The sequence below is a fragment of the Camelus bactrianus genome, chromosome X (assembly GCF_048773025.1).
Source record: "Camelus bactrianus isolate YW-2024 breed Bactrian camel chromosome X, ASM4877302v1, whole genome shotgun sequence".
NCBI lineage: Eukaryota > Metazoa > Chordata > Mammalia > Artiodactyla > Camelidae > Camelus > Camelus bactrianus.
The window spans coordinates 99,743,537-99,764,460 of NC_133575.1; the positions used below are offsets into that span (position 1 = coordinate 99,743,537).

Below are 20,924 nucleotides of genomic sequence, written 5' to 3' on the forward strand. Positions count from 1 at the left end.
ATACGACTAAATAGAATTCACTGCAAGTTATTCTGTTATCTATAGCTTGTTCCAAAAGAATGGTTTAATTGAATTCTTCCCCATGTATATGTAATACTAGAATAGGACACACTAATCATTTTTACTCCTATTTCATAGAAAAAAATTTCCCTAAGCTTCCTGATCCTATAGTTTCATTGCTTAGGTAGCTTTTTGGAGAAAAAAAAAATTTTATTGTTCGCATAACCATAATTAAGTCAAAATGATTACATATAAGGTAAATGATTTGTGTAATAAGAGATGAAGATTGAAATTGCTCACTGACATGGTCAGAACTGGATGCTTTCCAGGAAAGCAGTTTGAAGCATGTGGGTGCATAGGGTAAGCTTTGGAACTGGAGCAAGAACAGAAGTGTTGTGGAATTTAAATGAGCTCTAAACTTGGTTGTAAGTCAAGAGTAGAGTTGACTTTAGCAAGGTGGGCCAATTTGTTGGACTTTAGAAAGCACATGGAGGCTACCAGAAGAGTTATTTTAAGTACAAGGCTACCATACTAATCCCTTTAAAAGGAGTTGTCTGTCTAAATAATTTTCGTCTACATCCTCTTATAGCTGATGTAGGTAATAAGACTCCTGACAATGTTATTCCTCTCATACAGGTGCTTGCCTAATACAGATTTTAGACATATTTCTAGTCCTAGTTCACAGAGTAATAATAATCAAAGTAAAAAGGATTGCTATTTTATAAATGTTAATTCCTTAGGATATTGTAAATTAGAAATTAGGAAGGAGAAACAAAAGGAACACACTGAGATAGAGGCTTTATCTTTATTATTTGAATTTTTAATGCTGCCTACTCATGGTAGCCTAAAAAGTGATTAAAATAATGATTAGAGCTGAGTGTACTCATTGTCCCTGAAGACTTTTTACTGGTCAGAGACAGATTAGAGCTTTCCCAGAAAAATACTGTTTTCTCGTTATGGAGTCCAGTGGGAAATTAGAGGATTTGAATTCAGATTAGGGCATGATTGTATCTTCTTGGTGGAAAATTAGTTGTGGGAAGTTAGCTATGTGGCAAAGAGTAGTATCAACAAGAACCTTTTCTAACTCCCTGGAACTCATAGGTTCAACTAGTCCGCCTTGTTGGGATGATGCTCCTGATATTTGCCAGAAAGGATCAGTGGCGATACATCCGTGATGTTGCTACAGAAACAGTTGGAACTGGAATCATGGGGAAGATGGTGAGTTACTTTGAAAATGAGCTGGATTATGATTTATGTCCATGTGAAGTTCAGGTGCTAGTTGTGTCTTTGTACTAACTGTGAATAATTACTCTTGCTAACAGGGAAACAAAGGTGGGGTAGCTGTGAGATTTGTATTTCACAACACTACCTTTTGCATTGTCAATTCCCATCTGGCTGCCCATGTGGAGGACTTTGAGAGAAGGAATCAAGATTATAAGGACATTTGCGCACGAATGAGTTTTGTGGTCCCAAATCAGACCCTCCCACAGCTGAACATCATGAAACATGAGTGAGTGGTTAAGTCTCCTTTAGCCTTTGTTTGGTTGGTTTTATTTATTTTTTTTTGGTGGGGGGAGGTAATTAGGTTTATTTGTTTATAATTTATTTTAATGGAGGTACTGGGGATTGAACCCAGGACCTAATGCATTGTAAGCACACACTCTACCATACCGAGCTATACCCTCCCCCTCTCCTTTACCTTTGAGTAGTGGGGCTGAGAAGAAATTAAAGGTGATATGAAACTATAGAAATGTGAAAAGTGAGAGATTACTGTTTAGGGGTTGAGGTCACAAAGATGAGGTGGGTGGGGTTGAGGAATAGCAGATGCATTGAGTCTGAGAAATTAGATTTATTATCAGAGGAAAGGTTAGTTCCATTAGTGGGCATATAGAGTAATGATGGGGGAGGTCTGTCAACTGGAGTCAATTTTTATTATTTTTTATTATAAAATAGAAATGTTCATAAATGTAATAAAAAGTAAAAGTAAAACTCCTTCATTTCTTATCTCTACTCTCCCCAGCTAGTCACTCTCTCCAAAGAAAACCATCATCAACAATTCTGTGTGTTTCCTTCTAGATCTGTGCTGTCCAGGATGACAGCCAGTAGCCATAGGTGGCTGTTGGGCACTTGAAAGTAGGTAGTCCAAATGGAGATGTGCTGTAAGCGAAAACTATACACTGATTTTAGTAGGGACAAATTGTAAAATGTCTCAATTTTAAAATATTGATTACTTGTTGAAATGACAGTAGTTTGGATATACTGAGTTAAATGAAATTTGTTGTTCTCGCTTGTTTCTTTTACTTCTTTACATGCAGCTACTAGAAAATTTAAAATTAAATTTGTGATGTGCATCATATTTCTTCTGAATAGTGCTGTTCTAGACTTTTCTCCGTGCACATCCAAACACACACATACTCATTATATAGGACCGTATTATCCTATTTATTGTGAATCTCTTTCCAAGCCAGTAAATATAGATCTACATTATTCTTTTTACTGGCTGTGAATCAATAAGAGTAGAGGTGGTGGAGACTTAAAGACACCAATGGATAATATGAAAGATTAGTGAAGAATGGGACTTAATAAGGGTAGAAACAGAAATCAGTTGAGGAATGGATTGTTAGTAGAAAATAATTAGTTGTAAGGAAATTAATACTAGTAATTGAAACCCTGAGAGAGTGATGAGATTTGGAACAAGTGGTTTGAGATGTGAATTAGTAGGAAAACAAAAGATAATTTAGGGGTATTAGAATCAGTAGAGAGTGGAGTAATTGAGGAAAGAGAAGGGAAAGGTAGCGATGTTGGCCTGTTTCCATGTTGTCTCAACAATTAGGATCATACGGAATTCTGTTTCACAGTGGTCAAACAAGGCCTTGACATCAGTGGTCATAAAGTTGCCCTGGAATTCCGTAAATTTATTTCCCCAGGATTCCATAAACTTCATGTTGCATTTAAGACTGGCAAAGAGAGACCCATCTAGAACTTGAGACAGCTCACAAGACAACCCATCTTGCTGTGGTAATTTCAGGTCTCCTCTGTGGGGCTCTCAGCACACCTAAAGGCCTGTTGCTGTGATTGGGGGCCCGAGGCTCCCGTGGCACGCCCTTCCCCATCCTGCCTGGGACTCGGACTGTGGATCTGGGCAGGGATAAACATCTCGGCTGCAGGAGAAAGCCCTGGACCAACATTTGCGAGTGAGCCCTGCCTGAGCGAGCTGTCACTTAGACCATGCAGAGTTTACTGGAGAGCCTGCGGAACATCAGGGCTCGGAGAGGCCGCAAACGTTCAGATTCTCTTCCCCTAGAGACCTGGCAAGCAGCCAGGCAAAATTTTGAAGCTAGTCCAGCAAACAAACTACACGCTTCTCTCAGGCAGTTAACTCCTTGGCTTCTGAACCCCACACATACACTGTATTTCCCTGGCTTTGTTTTCCATGTGTGGACTGCCCGCCCTCCTGCCTGTCTGTAATCCCTAGTCCCTTTCAGGTGTTGGCAGTGCTTGTCCCCAAAGGATAGTTATAGCTTAAACCCCTCGTCAGATAGTGATAAACGAATGCTTATCGGTAATCTGCCCATTTTTCTTCTCTCCATTCTCCTCTGGTTGACTTTTATGCTCATTACTGCTGCTTCTATTCATATATTTCTTGATCCCCAGTGTTGTCATCTGGTTGGGAGATTTGAACTATAGACTTTGCATGCCTGATGCCAATGAAGTGAAGAGTCTTATTAACAAGAATGACCTTCAGAGACTCTTGAAATTTGACCAGGTCAGTAAATTTTTATTTTATAGGTACTTTCCTTGATAGCAGATACAGTTGTTAGGTGGATGAGGTAGACCCATGGGAGGTGTATCTTACTCTAGAAGTAGACGGAAAGGTCTCATTGTCTGGGGAAAACATTGTGACTGGTGATGCAGTGAATACACACAAAGTAGGCAGTGCTTTTATTACACGCTCAGATGGGAGGAGAAGAGATACCGTTAGTGATGAAAGTAAATATAATGTTTCTTCATTAAGTCTTTATCAAGAAGAGATTTTGGAGATCTGTATAAATGAGTTGGAGAACGGGTGGGGTTAATTGGAGAACACTTCCTGGAGGAAGTGGGCCTTCAGCTATGTTGATGTGGTTTGGCAGATGGAGCAGGGAAAGCTGCTCTATGATTACTTGGCAGGCTTAGCAACAGCTTGGAGGTAAAAGAGGGAGGCCCTGTGTGGGGCTTGGGAAGCACAGAAGAGAAGTTTGTCTGGGAAAAATAGCACACACAGTGGTCTAATGGGAACTGATTGAGAAGCTGGGGTTAGCTGGTTTATAGATGTTAAAACCTGTGGGAGAAGCATTGATTTGGTAACATTTATATAAAACTTGATATTCAGGAACCTAGTATTCTGTAAATTTGCCTTGGAACCTGGCACATGACTTGAATTTTTACTTCAGCATATGGATACTGGCTGCTAAAACTGAATGCTTCTTACTGAGGGAAGAAAATGTCTCCACTTGATTGGAATCTTTAAATCCTAATGTGAGACTTTTGATCTTCAGACATAGTCAAAATCCTGAAGTTTTGCAGTAGAATGGTTTTTACAGTGAGCCCTTCTTGGCTGTGTGTACCTTCACATTGAGGTTGGCTGGCCAACTTCTTTGCATTTCTTCCTCAGTCCTGCCTCCAAAGTGGGTACAGTTGGAGTAAGTTCTGAATCTTATGTAATACTGCTAAAATATTTGAGTGAGGGTAACTTTCAAAATGATTTCTAACTATTCACTGAATTTGGCTTTTGGAATTATCCATTCAACAGTTGTGTGCTTTTTTTTTAAATTAAAATTGTGCTAACTTCAGGGAACTTATGATTATTCAGGTTTTGTTTTTTCATTTTACTCTGACCACTGTTAGCAATGAAAAGTTAGTAATGTACTCAAATAAGCATCCTTTCTGTGGGTAAGTTTAAGTGCTGTGGGAATGTCAAAATGTACTTCATAAGGCGCAGAAATTTTATGTATGTACTCTGACAGTTGCAAAAGATATGGAACCTAGATACTTAGAAATGGCTGATCAACCTGATTATCACCTATATTAAGATGGTGTTACCCTGCTTATGTGATACTTTTTTTCTATCTCTAGCTAAATATTCAGCGCACACAGAAAAAGGCTTTTGCAGACTTCATGGAAGGGGACATCAAGTTTATCCCCACTTATAAGTATGACTCTAAAACAGACCGATGGGATTCCAGGTAAGATAATGAGAAGCTCCTCATGAGATAGGTTAAGACCTGATCTTATTTCCATCTGTCTGTGTTGATGAAGAGCTGGGGAATGTTTAGGTCTCGCCAGAAGCAGATATAAAAACATAATGTCTCAGTGCTATTACAGAAGACTTTTTAATTCGTGTGTACTCACAGGTGAGCTTAACACAGGGCAGTATTAACTGCTCTGTCAGGCTGTCGAAGTTTTCTGGGCCACCTGCAGTGCCTTATTTTTATCACCTCAGCAGAGTTGCCCAAACTGTTTTTCAACTCTATCTCAGGGTACCAGAGGTGAAAACAAAGCGCCATTAAGGATTCTTCCAGCACAGCGGTTCTCAGTCCTGAGTACACATTAGAATCTCTTGGGGAACTTTTAAAAACAGCGGTGCCTGGGCTCGACCTCCATGGCTGCTGAAGAAAGCTGAGAACCACTGTCTAAGGGGCCCTGAGACTTCCTGATCACCCCTAGTAAAGTGCCCCTGACAGTACACGCCTGGTCTTCTCCCTACTATTTCTTTGTTTCCTATGGTTTCCTAGCTGACTGAGCCCAGAAGTCTGAGAGAAAAAGAGAATCCCTGGACATATTAAGCTTCTTTAGCCTCAGAGAGAACTAGGGTGGGGTGGGGAGGAGTCTGTATCCCTGTCCTCTGAGGGAGATGCTCAGCAAGTGAAAAGTGACTCTGACAGATCTTGTACACTTCGCCTTGTTTCTTCCACTCACCTGACTTGAGAGTCAACTGAATTCAGCTACTGATAAGAACTTAGTGTCACCATCTGGATCAGGTGTACAGGTGTTGCTTTTTTAATAGAGTGATAAATAGGCTTCTCCCTTCCCCTTGGTATTCTTATGGACTGTTAAATATTCAGACTTGCATGCTTAGATGTTAGTTCAGCTCGATTAGAAGAAGCTAGACTTGTCCATAGAAGTCCAGGTTTAAAGAAATCTCTACCATTACCCATCTCCAGTGATTAAGCCCAGTTTAGGAATGAAAGATTGGGTTTTTAGATTTTATTAATTGTCTATCTGTCATTGCATTTGATCAAGCAAATGAAGAAGAAGTGTTCTGAATATAATCCTGACCTTCAGAGGGTGTTTTAAGAAGGTTTAATGAATTTATTCATTCATTAGATAACTATTCACTGAGCACCTGCTTTGCACCAGATACTGTGTTAGGGGATGGGAATTGAGTGGTGAACAAGCAGGCACAGTCCCTTCACGGAGCTTGTGGTGTGGTGGGGAAGATGACAGTTGGGGCCATTAGAGAAGGAGAAGCATACAACAAGAGGGCCTAACTCTGGTCAGACCCAGTGTGGTAGGCATCACGTTCTTGTGTGGTATAGCCTCCTTCTAATTCCTTTTCTTTAATTTGCAGTGGGAAATGTCGGGTTCCAGCCTGGTGTGACCGAATTCTTTGGAGAGGAATTAATGTCAATCAGCTTCATTACCGGAGTCACATGGAACTGAAAACCAGTGACCACAAGCCTGTTAGCGCCCTCTTCCATATTGGGGTAAACACTTGTTTGTTCATTCATTCATTGGTTTGTGTATTAAGTATCTATTCTGAGAGCATTATTTAGGCTCAGAACAGATCAGTAATTCAGTGGGCCATAAATGTTTCCGTAACCAAATAATCATTTGCAGCATTGAGAAGTTAGTGCCCTCGGCCCTCCTAAATGCTATCCATATGGCTCTTAACACTCTAGGCCTTTTACTGACTAGACGTTTCTCATGCTGCATAGGGGCTGGGGAGTAACCTTAGCCTTCTAAAGTCATTATACGTAAAGAAGAGTTCTAGGCTAGATCTTCAAGGATGTAGCTTCTTACCAGATAGATAGTAAGGAGGGGAAGCCCCAAAAGAGAGGTCCAGGTGGAGGGGTGGGTACGGCAGTGGCTCAGACTGGTCAGAATACAGCATTATCTATTACCTTAAGAGCATATTGTTAGTCCTACTAACTTAACTAGATAGTAAAGTCTTCCCCTCCAGGAGCACAGGTTTGAAAATTTTCTTTTATTCGATTGCATCCTGGGCTGTATTAATGGCCAGTTAGTTAAATTTTTGTCTCTGTTGTGAGTAAAGTTTTTGTTTTCACGTTGTGTTTTCTAACTGTGTGTTATTAGTATGCAGGTTTTATCTTGGGATCTTGTTGATTCAATTTATAAAAGCTAGTATATTCAGATTATTTCTTGTAAGTTTTCCAGACCTGTGGTCATGTAATCTGTCAAAATCTATATAGTGCAGTGCTTGACAGAATGGATTTTATAGCTAGACTGCTTAAATTTGCGTCCCAGCTCAACCACTTTTAAACTGTAACCATGAAAAATGTATGTAACATCTCCCTGTCCCTCAGTTTCCTTCTCTATAAAATGGGGATAACAATGGTACCTACTTATGAGGATTAATGAGGTAAGACATGCAAAGAGCATAGCAGGGTAAATTTCTTTCCTCTGTATATATGCTGATTTTCTTGGCTTCTGAGATAGGTTATCACCATTATGTCTTATCCTACTACTGTCTTAAAGGGGAATGACTTTGGGGCATTTCCTTTATGTACAAAGTTAGTTCTTGCTCTTAGAATAGACTCTAAATTTTATTGAGGCAATCATGACTTTTGTCCATCTTGAAATATTTTTATTGACCTATAGTTGGTTTACAATGTTATGTTAATTTCTGGCATACAGCATAGTGATTCAGTTTTATATATAATATATATATATTATATGTATATGTTCTTTTCCATATTCTTTTTCATTATAGGTTGCTACAAGAGATTGAATGTAGTTCCCTGTGCTATACAGTAGGACACTGCTGTTTATCTATTTTATGTATAGTAGTTAGTATCTTCAAATCCCAAACTCCCAGTTTATCTTTCCACTCCCTGCTTCCTCCCCGGTAATCATAAGTTCGTTTTCTATGTCTGTGAGTCTGCTTCTGTTTTATAAATAAGTTCATTTGTGTCATTTTTTTAGATTCCTTATATGAGTGGTATCATATGGTATTTTCCTTTCTCTCTCTGGCTTACTTCACTTAGTATGACATCCCCTTTATTATTTTTAATGTGCATTAAGGGTTATGATCATGATAACCCACTGAGAAAAGCTTTGATTTTATTGGGTAACCACTCCAAATTTTGGACTGTTGGGCTTGCTATGATTGGAGGCTTTAAGAACCATGTTATATTTTTACCACTATTTGCATCAGTGACTGTTAACAAAAGGGACCAAGTGCTTGGTGACCAGTTAACTTCAGACTTGCTGTGGGCTGGCTGAGATTGAGCTGAGATGGGGTTCCCACCACTGCACTTGTGGGTGGGATCTGTTGTATTGGTCCTCAGACTTTGGTGGACATAAAATTGCCGAAAGAGCTTTAAGAAATGCAGATGCGTGGACCCCACCCCCTGCAGATTGTGATGAGTGGGCCGGGGCTTCTTTGTTTTTAAGACCTGCCCAAGTTGGTCCTGTTGCGTACCTGGTGTTTTGGAAAAGGTCTTCAATGCTAGAGGTCCACATATCACCTCTGCTCTTAACTGTGGCCGTGGGCAGCTTAGTCAATCTTTTTGTATCTCAATATTCTCCACTATGAGAAGAATAACCCTTGCTTTGGTATTCTCACAGGTTGTTGTGAAAATAAGATGGCTTATGTAAAATTCTTTTTGAAATAAAGAGTTGCAAAGTGTTGTGAAAGTATTTTAAAAAGTACAAAATTCCTTCCAAGCTAACACTGCAGCAGGGACCCGGACATGCTCGGGGTTGCTTGCCGCTCAGCTCCCGCAGCATTGTGGTACAGACATGTGAAAAACGCCCCAGTCCGTGAGGCGCTGGCCTCAGCTTTGCTGTTCTTATTTTCTGCACTGGCTTTCCAGCCTCTACTGCATGCATCAGTCTTTTCTTAAAGTTGATTTTGTGAAGTTTTGTATTCTCAAAAGAAACTGGGATGTTAATAAGTGAAAATGCTATGTTAATTATGTTCATTTGGGGCATCGATTTGCATAAAGCTTTAATAGTTAAAAAAACATAGCTGTATCAGGAAGCTGAGCATGCTGTGTCAGATGGGAGGTTTTTTTGATCTGTTAGTCAGGTTGGCTTGTTTGTCTGTTGTCATGCTTTTACTCTAATCTGGGACATTTTGTATCAGCTGTTTTCTAAAATGGCTGTAGGGTTTATTTACTAGCAGACCTTTATCATTATATAACCTGAACATTGATATTATGATTCTTGGCAGTGTACGTAACAGCTAATAGAGTTAAATCTATTACTCATTTTTTTCTGCTGTTTCAGAACTTTTATGATCATTGTTAGAAACAGTCATAGGTAGGTTTTGACACTGTCAATTTGTGCAGCGCAGGAAATAATTTTTAGCACAATCGTCACATTTTCTCCACCACCAAATAACAATGGAACAAGAAAATATTCTTCCCCAAAATTTATTATTGCCAAGCTTCTTAGCACAGAGATTTAACTTTTCCAAAAAGTTAACCAGTTAACTTTATCTTTATCTTCAGGTGTGTGATTCTGTCATGCTTAGTTTAATTTATGTCTGTTTTAATGACCTTTTAAAAATGGTTAGGCTCTTAGAAATATATACATTGAGAGTACATAAGACTAAAATAAGGATCTGTTTGGTTTTTTCAGGTAAAAATTTGTAGATGGACGAGATTTCAGGAAGTGTTTGAGGATGTTGTTTGAACCACAGTTTATTTGAAATCGTTTCTAGAATGACTGGTTTTAAACTGTTAGGTAATCTCAAAGAAAGATGAGCTTGGAGCACGTAAGACTGAAAAGAGGGCTCGTTTTCTTTCAGGTGAAGGTTGTGGATGAACGGAGGTATCGGAAAGTGTTTGAAGACATTGTACGCATCATGGACAGAATGGAAAATGACTTCCTTCCTTCCTTGGAACTCAGCAGGAGGGAGGTGAGCAGAAATACGCGGCCACCTGTCTGCTGGCCATCGTGGTGAGCACAGGAGACACCATGTTAGTAGGAGAAGGCGGCACAGCCAAGTGATGAGGGCTGTGTGAGCCCGAGGCAGACTGCCTCTGTCCCAGTCCCAGCACTGCCGTCTAGTAGATGTGTGACCACGGGCAGGTGTTTTACCCTCCAGAGGCACACTTTCTTTTCCTGGATACAGGGGTGGTTGGGAGGATTACCCGAGTCAGTACCTGTGAAGCTCTTCAGACAGCACCTGGCACAAAGTAAGCCCTCAGATGTTAGCCACTCGTATTTAATGTTTCAGAGTTGCTGGTTAATTCCTGTCTCAGGAACCAGGACTTGGTCATGGGATGAATGCCTTGACCCGAGGTTGGGTTATCCTCTTAGGATCCCAGGAGCAGAGTAGCCTAGAGAAGTAGCAAAAGCTGCCTAACTCCTCCTCTGCCGTCGTGAGTCTATAGTACGTGAGAGGCGATGGTGGACAGCTGGCTCGTTGGTGAATGCGTACACCTGGTTGATAATGACCTTATTCTTTATTCATATTCTCTATGGAATAATCCAACTGACTTACCTCCCCTACTAGTGATGCATGGTTGTGTCTGTCTGTTATTCCCCAGTTTGTGTTTGAGAATGTGAAGTTTCGGCAACTGCAAAAGGAGAAGTTCCAGATCAGCAACAATGGACAGGTTCCCTGCCATTTTTCTTTCATCCCTAAGCTTAATGACAGCCAGTACTGCAAGCCATGGCTTCGGGCTGAACCTTTTGAGGGCTACTTGGAGCCAAGTGAGTGTTCCCTTTACCATTGTCTCTGCTTGCGATGTACCATCTCCCATCCCCTCCCTTTAACTTCTTGTTTTCTAACCACACGTCTCTTACCTTCACTGTTATTATATCGGGGCTCCCTCTTTGGGGTATCCCATCTCTCCTTCATCACTTGATGGTTTTTTTAGAGGACACGTCTTCTGTGGGTTCTCGTCCCCTTTTTGCTTTTCCACTGGAAGTTTCTGGTACCATGTGGCATCTCTTACATTTCAGATGAGACCGTGGACATCTCCCTTGATGTGTATGTCAGCAAAGACTCTGTGACCATCCTGAACTCAGGGGAAGATAAGATTGAAGATATCCTTGTCCTTCACCTGGATCGAGGCAAAGATTACTTCTTGACCATCAGTGGAAATTACCTCCCAAGTTGTTTTGGTACATCCTTAGAGGCTTTGTGCCGCATGAAAAGGCCAATCCGAGAAGTTCCTGTTACCAAACTCATAGACTTGGTAAGAGCATGCTAAGACATGAATCTCCTTTAGGACAGAATTTTCGCAGTACTTAAGTGCCGTCCTCCTTGTCTCTGTGCTTTCTCTTTTGTCAGGGCTAGGGGAGGGGATGGATGGCAAGTGATAAATAAGAATAAGAATGTCACTTTACTCTAGCACGCCTTTCACTGGATTAAGCCTAAAAAGAAAGAGGAGAGGGTAATCTGTAATTGGCTCTTGTCAGGAATATAATATAATAATACGAAGTTCACTGAATTAGATTACAGCCTCCCTTTTCAAAAAGATAATGCTTACTTGTTACTCTCCTCATACTTTCAAGTCATTTTTGTATAAATTAGCATGTAGGTGAGGTCCAGGAAGTGGAGCAGGGCGGTGTTATCCTCATTAAGCGTATGAGAAAACTGAGGCACAGAGAAAATAACTTGCCCAAAGTGGAATACGTTAGTTATGAATCTGTCACCCAGATTTTCTGACTCCCAGTCCAGAGCTCCTCACAGCATCATCCTGCCTAATCCAAGTCAAACTTGGCTGCTTGTTGGAGCCTAGACCATAAGTGAACCTCAGAGTACCTGTCCCAGGACCCCCAGGGGTCCTTACACAAGCACAGGCCCCTCCACCACTCACCTCTGGCAACAGAATCAGAATCCCAGGTCGTGAGACCTGGGGATCTGCATTTTATCAGCATTCCAGATGATTATAATGTGCATTGAAGTTTGATACAAGTTTAATGTGACTCCCTTAAGAAAAGAAAGGAAGAGGATTTCCCTTCCCCAGCACCAAGCTATAATATCAATGTTCTTGTGGAGGAAATGCTTCGTATCTTCAGGAATGTAAATTTATTTAGTAATAAATTCATCCTATGAAGAACCTTTCTTCTAAAAGAAAATATTATCGGTTTTGTGTGCAGACCCCTTTGGGCTATCAAAGTATATTCTTGGCCTTTTACCAAATAAACTTAGCTGACGTGACAGCCCTGTGTTATCATCCCCGTTAGCATTGACGTTGGTCCTTTCAGCCTAGCCGAGCGGTGATGGTGTCATCTTGCGGGGAGGGCTAGACCGGCAGGCAGGCTGCTGGCTTGTCGGAGTGTGATCTGTTCTGTTGCCATGGAATTGTTTTAGCGATGACTCAGATGGCAGATTAAAACCCTTGAGTTCAGTCCCAGCATTCTTTCTTGGAATTATGACTGAGCATATTACCTCTGGTTGAGAGGACCAATTTCTTCAGAAATTCATATCCTGACATTCTGTTATTTTTCATGACACTTATTTTTCCTTCTACCACCATATTCCAATCTTTTAAATTTACTATTTCACCTTTTAGAATATTTTCTAAATGAAGTTGTTTTCCCCTTCCCTCCATCCCAAGCATAATTTCCCAGCTTTCCGTTTCCCGACTTTCATTATGAAAATGGCAGATGTGCAGAAGAATTGAGAGAACAGTACGTCAACACCCACATGCCTTACACACATATACAAACGTATACTTTTTTTTTTTTGCTGTGCCATTTGAAATTAAGTGGTGATGTGTCACTCCACCAGTGAACACTTCGACCTGCCTCTCTTAAGAAGAAGTATCATTTCTATGTAAGCACAGTGCCATTATTGACACCTAAGAAAACTAGTCCGTCGGTATTGAGATTTCACCAGTCATCCCAGTCATTTCTTTTATAGCTTTTTTAAAGCCAAGATCCAATCTGGATTCATGCAGTACATTTGGTGAGGTCTCTGCAGTCTCTTTTAGAGAACAGTTGTCTCATTTTTTTCCTTTAATGACATTGAGTTTTAAAAAGTCCAGGACAATTGTCCTGTCAAGGATCCACTATTTCCTAAATTTGTCTGATTATTTCCTCTTGGTACTTTTTAAACCTATCTTTTTGTGATTCCTCCTCTCACCTTGTTTACTATAAACTGGAACCTCTTGGTAAGAGTTGGCAGAAGCATTATACTACCCTTTACTGTAATTGTCCCATATTAACTAAAGTGACTGGAAGGAGGCTCAACCAGCATAAACTATTTTATTTTATTTAAAATATTATCAGGTAATTCAGCCACATTTGACCATGAATAGGAAGTAGCCAAAAATTTTAGTGGAGTTAGTGGCTCTGTAGGAAGCCCTTTTTCTTCTTTTTGTATACAAATGATTCAAAGTTTAAAATAGTAGACCCCTGATCATTTTTTCATTACAGAATTGCTGAGTTGTTTTTAAATTGTATGTGTGTGGTCACCATTTATTCTGTTAAAGCTTCTATTTTGTAGGATTTAGAGTTCTGATTCTTTTCACAGCCCGTTGCACTTAGTTATTATTAAATTCCTGTATCTCATTGATGAGGAAATTATCCACATTAGTGCAGGGCAGTAAACAAGAGATTGAAGATTATCTGTACCCAGGTTGTAATACCTTCCCACTCTCTTTTGGCTTGATTTTGGCCTTCTCAAATGCTTTCTTAGGTTTGTTTGTTCATGCTTATTACAAGCCCCAAGATGATATTTCAGATCCCGTGAGACAATGCTGTTCATAATGGTACCTATTGTCCTCTTTTGTATTATTTACTGAAAAATTTGGATGAAACCAGAAATGAGTTCAGTGCCTGTGTTGACTGTCCATGTTCTGGTTCAGGAAGATTCTTGTGCTACATGCTCTTCCTCCCAAGTGCAGAGTGAAGTAACTGGCATAAGTCCTTTTCATTCTTCCTGCCCTGCTCAATGACAGTGACTGCCACGACTAGAACCGTTGGGATTAGCACAAGTGGCAAACAGAGGAGAATCTGTTTGTAATTATCTTTGTTCTTTTCCAGAATTTAAGATAGATTTTTCTGGTTTATTAACTGGCATATCAAGTAGCATATAATCATCAATATGTATTCATTGTACATTGTATACGAAGTATTATGGAGTTTATGTGGGTTCTTGTGATTTATTGGTGATGAAAGTTTACTTGTATGTACAATATGGCTAAATTCTAAATCAAGGTTAATGAGGAGTTTGGTTAGAGATAATCTAAACATTAACCATCTTTACTGGCTAATGTCCAGTGTGTTTGGTAACTCAATATTCTGGAAAGTCATTTAGAATAAGAATTTTGGCGCTTATAATTTATATTAACTATAGATTCCTTTCCTGTGCTGTTTACTCAAGCCCTTATATGCTATAAAAGCTTATTGATTGATCAGCTAATCTCTGTGAAAATTAATCTCAGAATCAGCCTGTTTTGGCTTTAGTGAATGTTTGATGCATATAGCATTAACATGACTAGAAATAAGTTCAGCACACAAGAATAAAGTGGGCTAGGAAAGTGATTTGGAGTTTCTCATAGAAGTATTTTAAGTCAAGTCCAAGTTTTTAAGAAATATGTATTAATATACTGGGTGAGCAGGCTCTTCCAGGCATGGGGACATCATGAATAAAGGTTAGAAGGTGAAAGTGAAAAGACCACATATGAAAAAGTGTAAGATTCCCCTGGGGAGAGTAAAGGAGAAGGATAAGGTGTGTGAAGCTGGAGAACTAGGATGGGAGCAGGGGATAGAGAGTCTTAAAGTCAACAGATGAGTTTATCCTGGAGCCAGAGGGCATCTAGAACCATCGGAAGTCTTTGATGAATAGTATGAGGTTGTAAGTTGGCACAGTTGGAGGAACATTCTGGTTTGCATGTAGACTGGACTAGTGGAGAGGTGACCAGGCTCGGACCCACCAGATCTAGTTAAAGGTTTGGCTTGTAAATACAGAGATGAAAAAAGTTGACAGGTGGATGAGGGAACAAGCTATATTTGCTTGGGGGCATGTTTATTAGGAGGTCAATATCAAAAATTTGAAATAACAGAAATAATTTGGTGAGTAATTTGTCCCCAGTCATTCCCTCCATTAGATGTTTACTTTGTCTTACTGATCTGACCACAATTTTCTTACCCTGTTAGGTGTATGGTTTCTGTTTCTTTTTACATTTCACATGAATGACCTCTAGGAAGGTCTAGAACTTCAGTATCTATTCAGTTTTCTATTTTTTGTTTTTAAATTTGAATCTGCCTCCAAATGATTCTTTTATACACTATTTTGGCTTCATTTACTACTGGGAGAACTCGCAGGGTGGCTGTTATGTGAAGAATGATTTGCAGCATATTCATAGGTGCCAGGATTGCCCTGCTGGAGAATCCTGAACTCTTGCCCTTTTGTAATGTGATGAACACGTAGCCTTTTGCAGAGAGTAGGGAAGTCAGTGGAACTAAATGATTAGTAGCAGCCTCACGAGAATGCTCTTTATTAGTGGGGGCTAAGTGATATTTCTATTTTCAGAGTTGAACCTAGTGTTGAAATAAATATAATTTACATCTACTGTCTGCCTGGGGCCAGAGAAGTAACTCTCAGTGTAAATCTGCTGCCCCTTCCTTCACCAGTGTCAAAGTCCTTTTAATTCTTCATTCAGAGTTTTCTCTTGTATCCATTCATTTTTTTAAGATGCTGTTTTCCCATTATTAGTGAAGGTGCTTACTCTCCTGCTTGACCTACCTCGGCAGCCTTTTAACCGTTCCCTTCACCTCAATTTCCCTAGCCTTCTGTTTTTCCTCTTCAGGGCTCTCAGACTGATCTTTCTGTAGTAGAGCTTTGGGGCCTATCACTTCCTTGCTTAAAGGTAGACATGTGGCTCCCGCATGCCTGCTGAAGACATTCCAAATTGCTTTACCTGTCATTCATGGTCTCGCAAAGTCTGACTTCAGCGTACCTTTTTAGATTTATTTCCTGCTGTTTTTCTCAGTATCCCTCCATGCTCCCCACGAACCAGATGACTAGCTTTTCCCTAGTCTCACCTTGTGATTTGCCTTCTCTCCACCTTTGTTTCTTTCTGCCCTTTTCCACTTGTAACATCCCCACCCCATCTCTACCCTTTAAAATCCTGTGACTCTTTTAAGGGCTAGTTAGGTCATGTCTCCATTGTGAAAAGTCCCCTGACAGCCCCAGTTGAAAGCCATCTCTCCTTCCTTTGAGCCCCTGTTTTTGTTTGTTTGTTTGTTTTAACCATTTATCAAGAACTCATATTGGTGAATTGGAGTACTGCCAGGCCATAAATTCAGGGCCTCCTTACCTCAACTCAGTTGGAAACCCAAGTCAAGGACCACGTCTTTCCCTTCCATGTAGCCTCATTTTTCATACACCCTCAACCCCTCAAAGACATTTGGCCCAGTGCCTAGCACTGGTAGATGGTCACTGCTCAAAGGAAACCTTTTCGAGGGCTTGGTCTGACAGGTTAGTGTATAAGGACTCTGCCTGGTGTTACTCATCATATCATGTGGCGAGTATTCATGGAGGGGGAATAGAGAAGTTGGTCAGACAGGCAGATTCTCGACATGTTAGTAAGTAGTCCTAAATCTTAAAAAACTGAGTTAAATTAGATGTTTGGCACTTAGAATTAACTTTCATATTAAAAAGTGATTACAGTACTATAAATATTGTATACTTTATGAATCACCATTACTCTGATTATTTTTATTTCATTTTATATGTGGTATTTAAAAGTCTAGGTGAACCTACAAAAGCATGTTTAATTCATAATGTATCTAATAATACCAAAAAACCTACCCATCATACGTAACAGTTATTTAGGGGAAATGCATTCAGCATTACTACTTGGAATGTGAGGGAACACATCCTTCCCCACGTCCAGCCTCCTGCACTTCTCTGGTGGTGAGATCGGGATTTCTCCTTTTACTACCAGCCCGAGACGTAGGATTTATATTGACGCTCTTGGTGGCCCACGGCAGATTGGGAGATGCCAGTTGGGAGGTGTGGGGAGCTTTGAGAGACTCAGGCCTGCTGCTGGCATCCTGCACCACCACTGCCCCACCTGCCCTGGGTTTTAGGCTGCTTCCCTGTCCCTGTGGGGCAAAGGTTAGTATCCCTGTTTTAGAGATGAAGAAACTGAGGCTTTATGAAGTTTAGTAACTTGCCTGAGGTCCGTACGAAAGTAATAAGAGGTAGAATGAAGATTTGTCCCCAGGACTGTCTGACAGCAGCGTCTGTACTCTTTCCACTAATCATGCTGCCTTGTAACCGTCTTTACCTGCTCTGGAGTAGAATACATTCTCGCAGCTTTCCCCTGCCTCTCTGTCCAGGAAGCAGTTTATCCTTTTTGAGTTATCAAAAGGGAGCATAGTGGTAATGACTGGGGAATCAATCTGACCAGAGTTCTAATCCTGATTCTGCTGCTTAATACCTAATAGTGTGACTGCCGGCAAATAATTTCATCTCCCAGAGCCTCAGTTTCCTCATCTGTACAATGGGACTAATATCACCTTACTCACATGTGCAGCCTAAATGACATTGTGTAGGAGCCATTTGCACAGTTAATGCTACAGGGCAGATGCCCTCTAAGTGGTGGCAATTGTTATTGTTCTGTTGTTGTCATTGCGCTGTAATAATAACACAAAAGACAGAGACGATTAGAAAGGTACCTTGTTCCCTCTGCCCTGCTTCTCTTTTTTCTCTTACGCCCTATAGGAAAGCACAGTAAGGGATAATGATAAGTCTTATGGTTCACAAAGGTCTGAAATGAAATGAATTTGCATTTCAGAGAGACCTCCATTTCTGGGGACTCTAGGGACCCTTGAGGAGGGGAGTGGGATCAGGGAGATGGAAAGGACTGTGGGATAGTGCTTAGGAGGCTAGCTAAGGTGAGAGGCGAGGCAGTGGACAGGAGAGAAGCCTACCATTGCCTCCCAAATGGCCACTGTTAGGCTCACAACCATGTTCTTCCATTGAAGTGGCCCTCAAGTGAGGCACATGCTGTGTAGCCGCAGGGCCTGCCTCTAAGCAGCACATGGAAAGGAAACATCAGTGGGCATTTGGCTGGGTCAGCTGGCAGCTGCCAAATGACACAAACATCTTAGGACTGCACATGTGTGTTTCTCGAGTGATAGTCTCAATAAACTGCATAAAAATTTAATATGCATAATAGAGAACTTTGCATATGTGTGTTCCATTTGCAACAATCATGACTTATTTGAAGAATTTAAAGCTGTTTAAAGTGTATGTATCTAGTAAGCTAGTGCATTCTAATAATACTGATCTATTTCTAATTCTGTAAATTAATTCTAATCATTTTCTATCTGTCAATGACTTTCTTTTCCTGCTCTGCTCTCAGGAAGAAGACAGCTTCCTAGAAAAGGTATGCGTTTCCCTGTGCTTGATTCACACTTAACCATGGTCCCTGGAATTTCCCCCTAGGCTTTCCCATATCAGAGACCTCTGACTCCGTGAGAATCCCCCAAAGTCCTGCCAGCTGTCTTTAAGTGTGTCTGAAGTACAGGAAAGATATCTCCTGCACCAGTCCAGTCGTTGAGACCCAGTACGTAAAAGCAATAGGACTCAAGGTTCCAGATTTGTATTTTTGAAATGAGAAATGATTAAAGAGCTGTTTTGATGGATGTGAAAGCTCAGAAGATGAAGGCGAGTACGGCTCAGCTGTTTTCCATTTCCAATGATAGTAAAACCAGAAGTGAATTCCTGTTGCATTAAGAGTGATTTCAAATGCAACATTGTAAACTGACTATACTTCAATAAAAAAAGAGAGAGACCACAAAAAAAAAAAAAAACACCAGAGTGATTTGGGAGTAGTGATAATAATAATTAATTACTGAAAGAATATATAGAAATATGGTCAAGAAATAGAGTGTAGACTAGAACCCCAATGAGATCATAAGGGGTCATGTGGTAGAGCCCCCGTCTTCATTTTCTCCATCCTAACAGATGAGACAACTAGGCCCAGGACAGTTGAAAAACTCGCTAAAGTCAAACTGCTCCTGACATCGGGAGAATGGGGCAGAGGGGACTGGAACCCGGGTCTCCTGGATACCTAGTGAAGGAACCAATGAAACCCTCCTCCTGTGGTGCTTTGCTGCCTCTCCATCTTCAGGCTGGAGGGTGCCTGGCTCCACACACAGCCATCCAGTTGGAAAACATTCTTAAAGCACTTTCACACAGTCTCTAACATGACCTCCCCATTTGGTGGAGTTTAATGCATTATGATGGAGGGGATGGCGTCCTGTTTTTGTGTTTAGTTATTAGCAGTGACGTTACAGTGTGAGCTTATCGGGCACTGAATGTGTCCCATTGCAAGAAGACAAAGTGTGCCTGGTTTCCCTTTGAATATTAGAGTTCAGGATCATTTGTGGACTTCTTAAAAATATTATTTCTTGTGCATAATCTTTCTCTAGACTTCAGAGACGCAAGTATGACATTTCATATCACACGAATTTGCAGATGCATAGTGGATGGTGTATATAACCTACCGGCATTTTATTAACCTTTTTAAACCACTGAGGATTGAGACGGCTCTGCTTCCTAGCCCTTCTCTGTTAATAGCAGGCCGTGTTCTGTCTTTTCATCCTAAACGGTGCCGTGTGTTGCCTCAGTACAGGAAAAGCGCTAATTGGATGTCAGACTTTTTTTAAGTACATGAATCAGTGCTGAATAATTTATATGTGGTAAGTTTGGAGGTGTCTGCTAAAGAATCTGTACATGTGTTGCATTTGGTCCAGCAGGTGAGCAGAGTGCACTGTGGACAGTGTTTTGGCTCAGGTATCGTGTGTATGCCTGGGTTTCATACTTGGAACCAGAAAGAAGTTAGTGAATGAACCACTGATAGATGTTCTGGGCGCTCTAGCGACTGTGAATATTACGTGATAGAATCCCATGGAAAGAGAGAAAGGAAGCAAAATTAATGCGAAGAAGATTTTAAATAGTAACCAACTATCGTGCTGCCTTCTCTTCCTTATTCCCTTAGAAAGGCAAGGCAGCTTTAAAAGGTCACCCATGCTTGTTGAAGAACAAAATGTTAAGAAGAGCCCTCTGCTCTAGTGAACACGGGCTCTGGAAGTAGTGAAATGCTTCTTTTCTTTCCCTCAAAGTAACATGGCTGAGGGTTATGGACAGAATTTACAGCATTTCCTAAGTGAACATACATAATTATATGACCTTAAGCTGGAGGTGTAGGAGGACGAAGATGCCAAAAACTGGTCACCAGGATTTTCTGAAGGCTGCCTTCAGATGTCCTTTAACCTACGTCACATATCTTTTTGATATCATTTATATTTGACTATATAAACATAAGATAATTGAGGTTATTCCCCAGATATTTTCAAGTTCAGATTTAGTTACTGCTGTAATTTATATCACTTCTGGGCTTTTCTCTGAGATTCTTTCAGGAGAATCTAACAGAGCAGAAAGTTAGGTGAAGGGAGTCAAAGCCCCAAGAAATCTCTGCTGAGCTATTACTCTAAAGAGTAACTTCTGCGCTCAGAGCCGAGACTTCTCATGGTATTTCCGGCTCTTGGTGTGCTGTATTCATTTAACTAGTTCCGGATCTTAAGGCTGGTGAGTTTTAGTGCCTTAAAATTAGACCTTTTTACCAAGCCTGAAATATTCATGAGTGTAGGTCTAATGTGGAGAATTGTCTTTAATTCCTGAGAACCAGAGAACCTCATTTAAATCAACAGTGAAA

General features: G+C 40.6%; 1 protein-coding gene across 2 annotated transcripts in view; it reads left to right on the forward strand.

The window, feature by feature from the left end:
- OCRL (OCRL inositol polyphosphate-5-phosphatase) overlaps positions 1-20,924 on the forward strand; it is a 46,316-nt gene that overhangs the window by 19,596 nt on the left and 5,796 nt on the right. The window contains exons 11-19 of one of the 2 annotated variants that reach the window (XM_074360030.1): positions 1,102-1,218; positions 1,323-1,510; positions 3,655-3,766; positions 5,116-5,225; positions 6,611-6,746; positions 10,037-10,147; positions 10,782-10,947; positions 11,200-11,435; positions 18,567-18,590. In XM_074360030.1, the coding sequence (XP_074216131.1) occupies positions 1,102-1,218; positions 1,323-1,510; positions 3,655-3,766; positions 5,116-5,225; positions 6,611-6,746; positions 10,037-10,147; positions 10,782-10,947; positions 11,200-11,435; positions 18,567-18,590 (1,200 nt within the window). The remainder of the gene's footprint in view (positions 1-1,101; positions 1,219-1,322; positions 1,511-3,654; positions 3,767-5,115; positions 5,226-6,610; positions 6,747-10,036; positions 10,148-10,781; positions 10,948-11,199; positions 11,436-18,566; positions 18,591-20,924) is intronic. The other variant, XM_074360031.1, reaches the window with a different exon arrangement.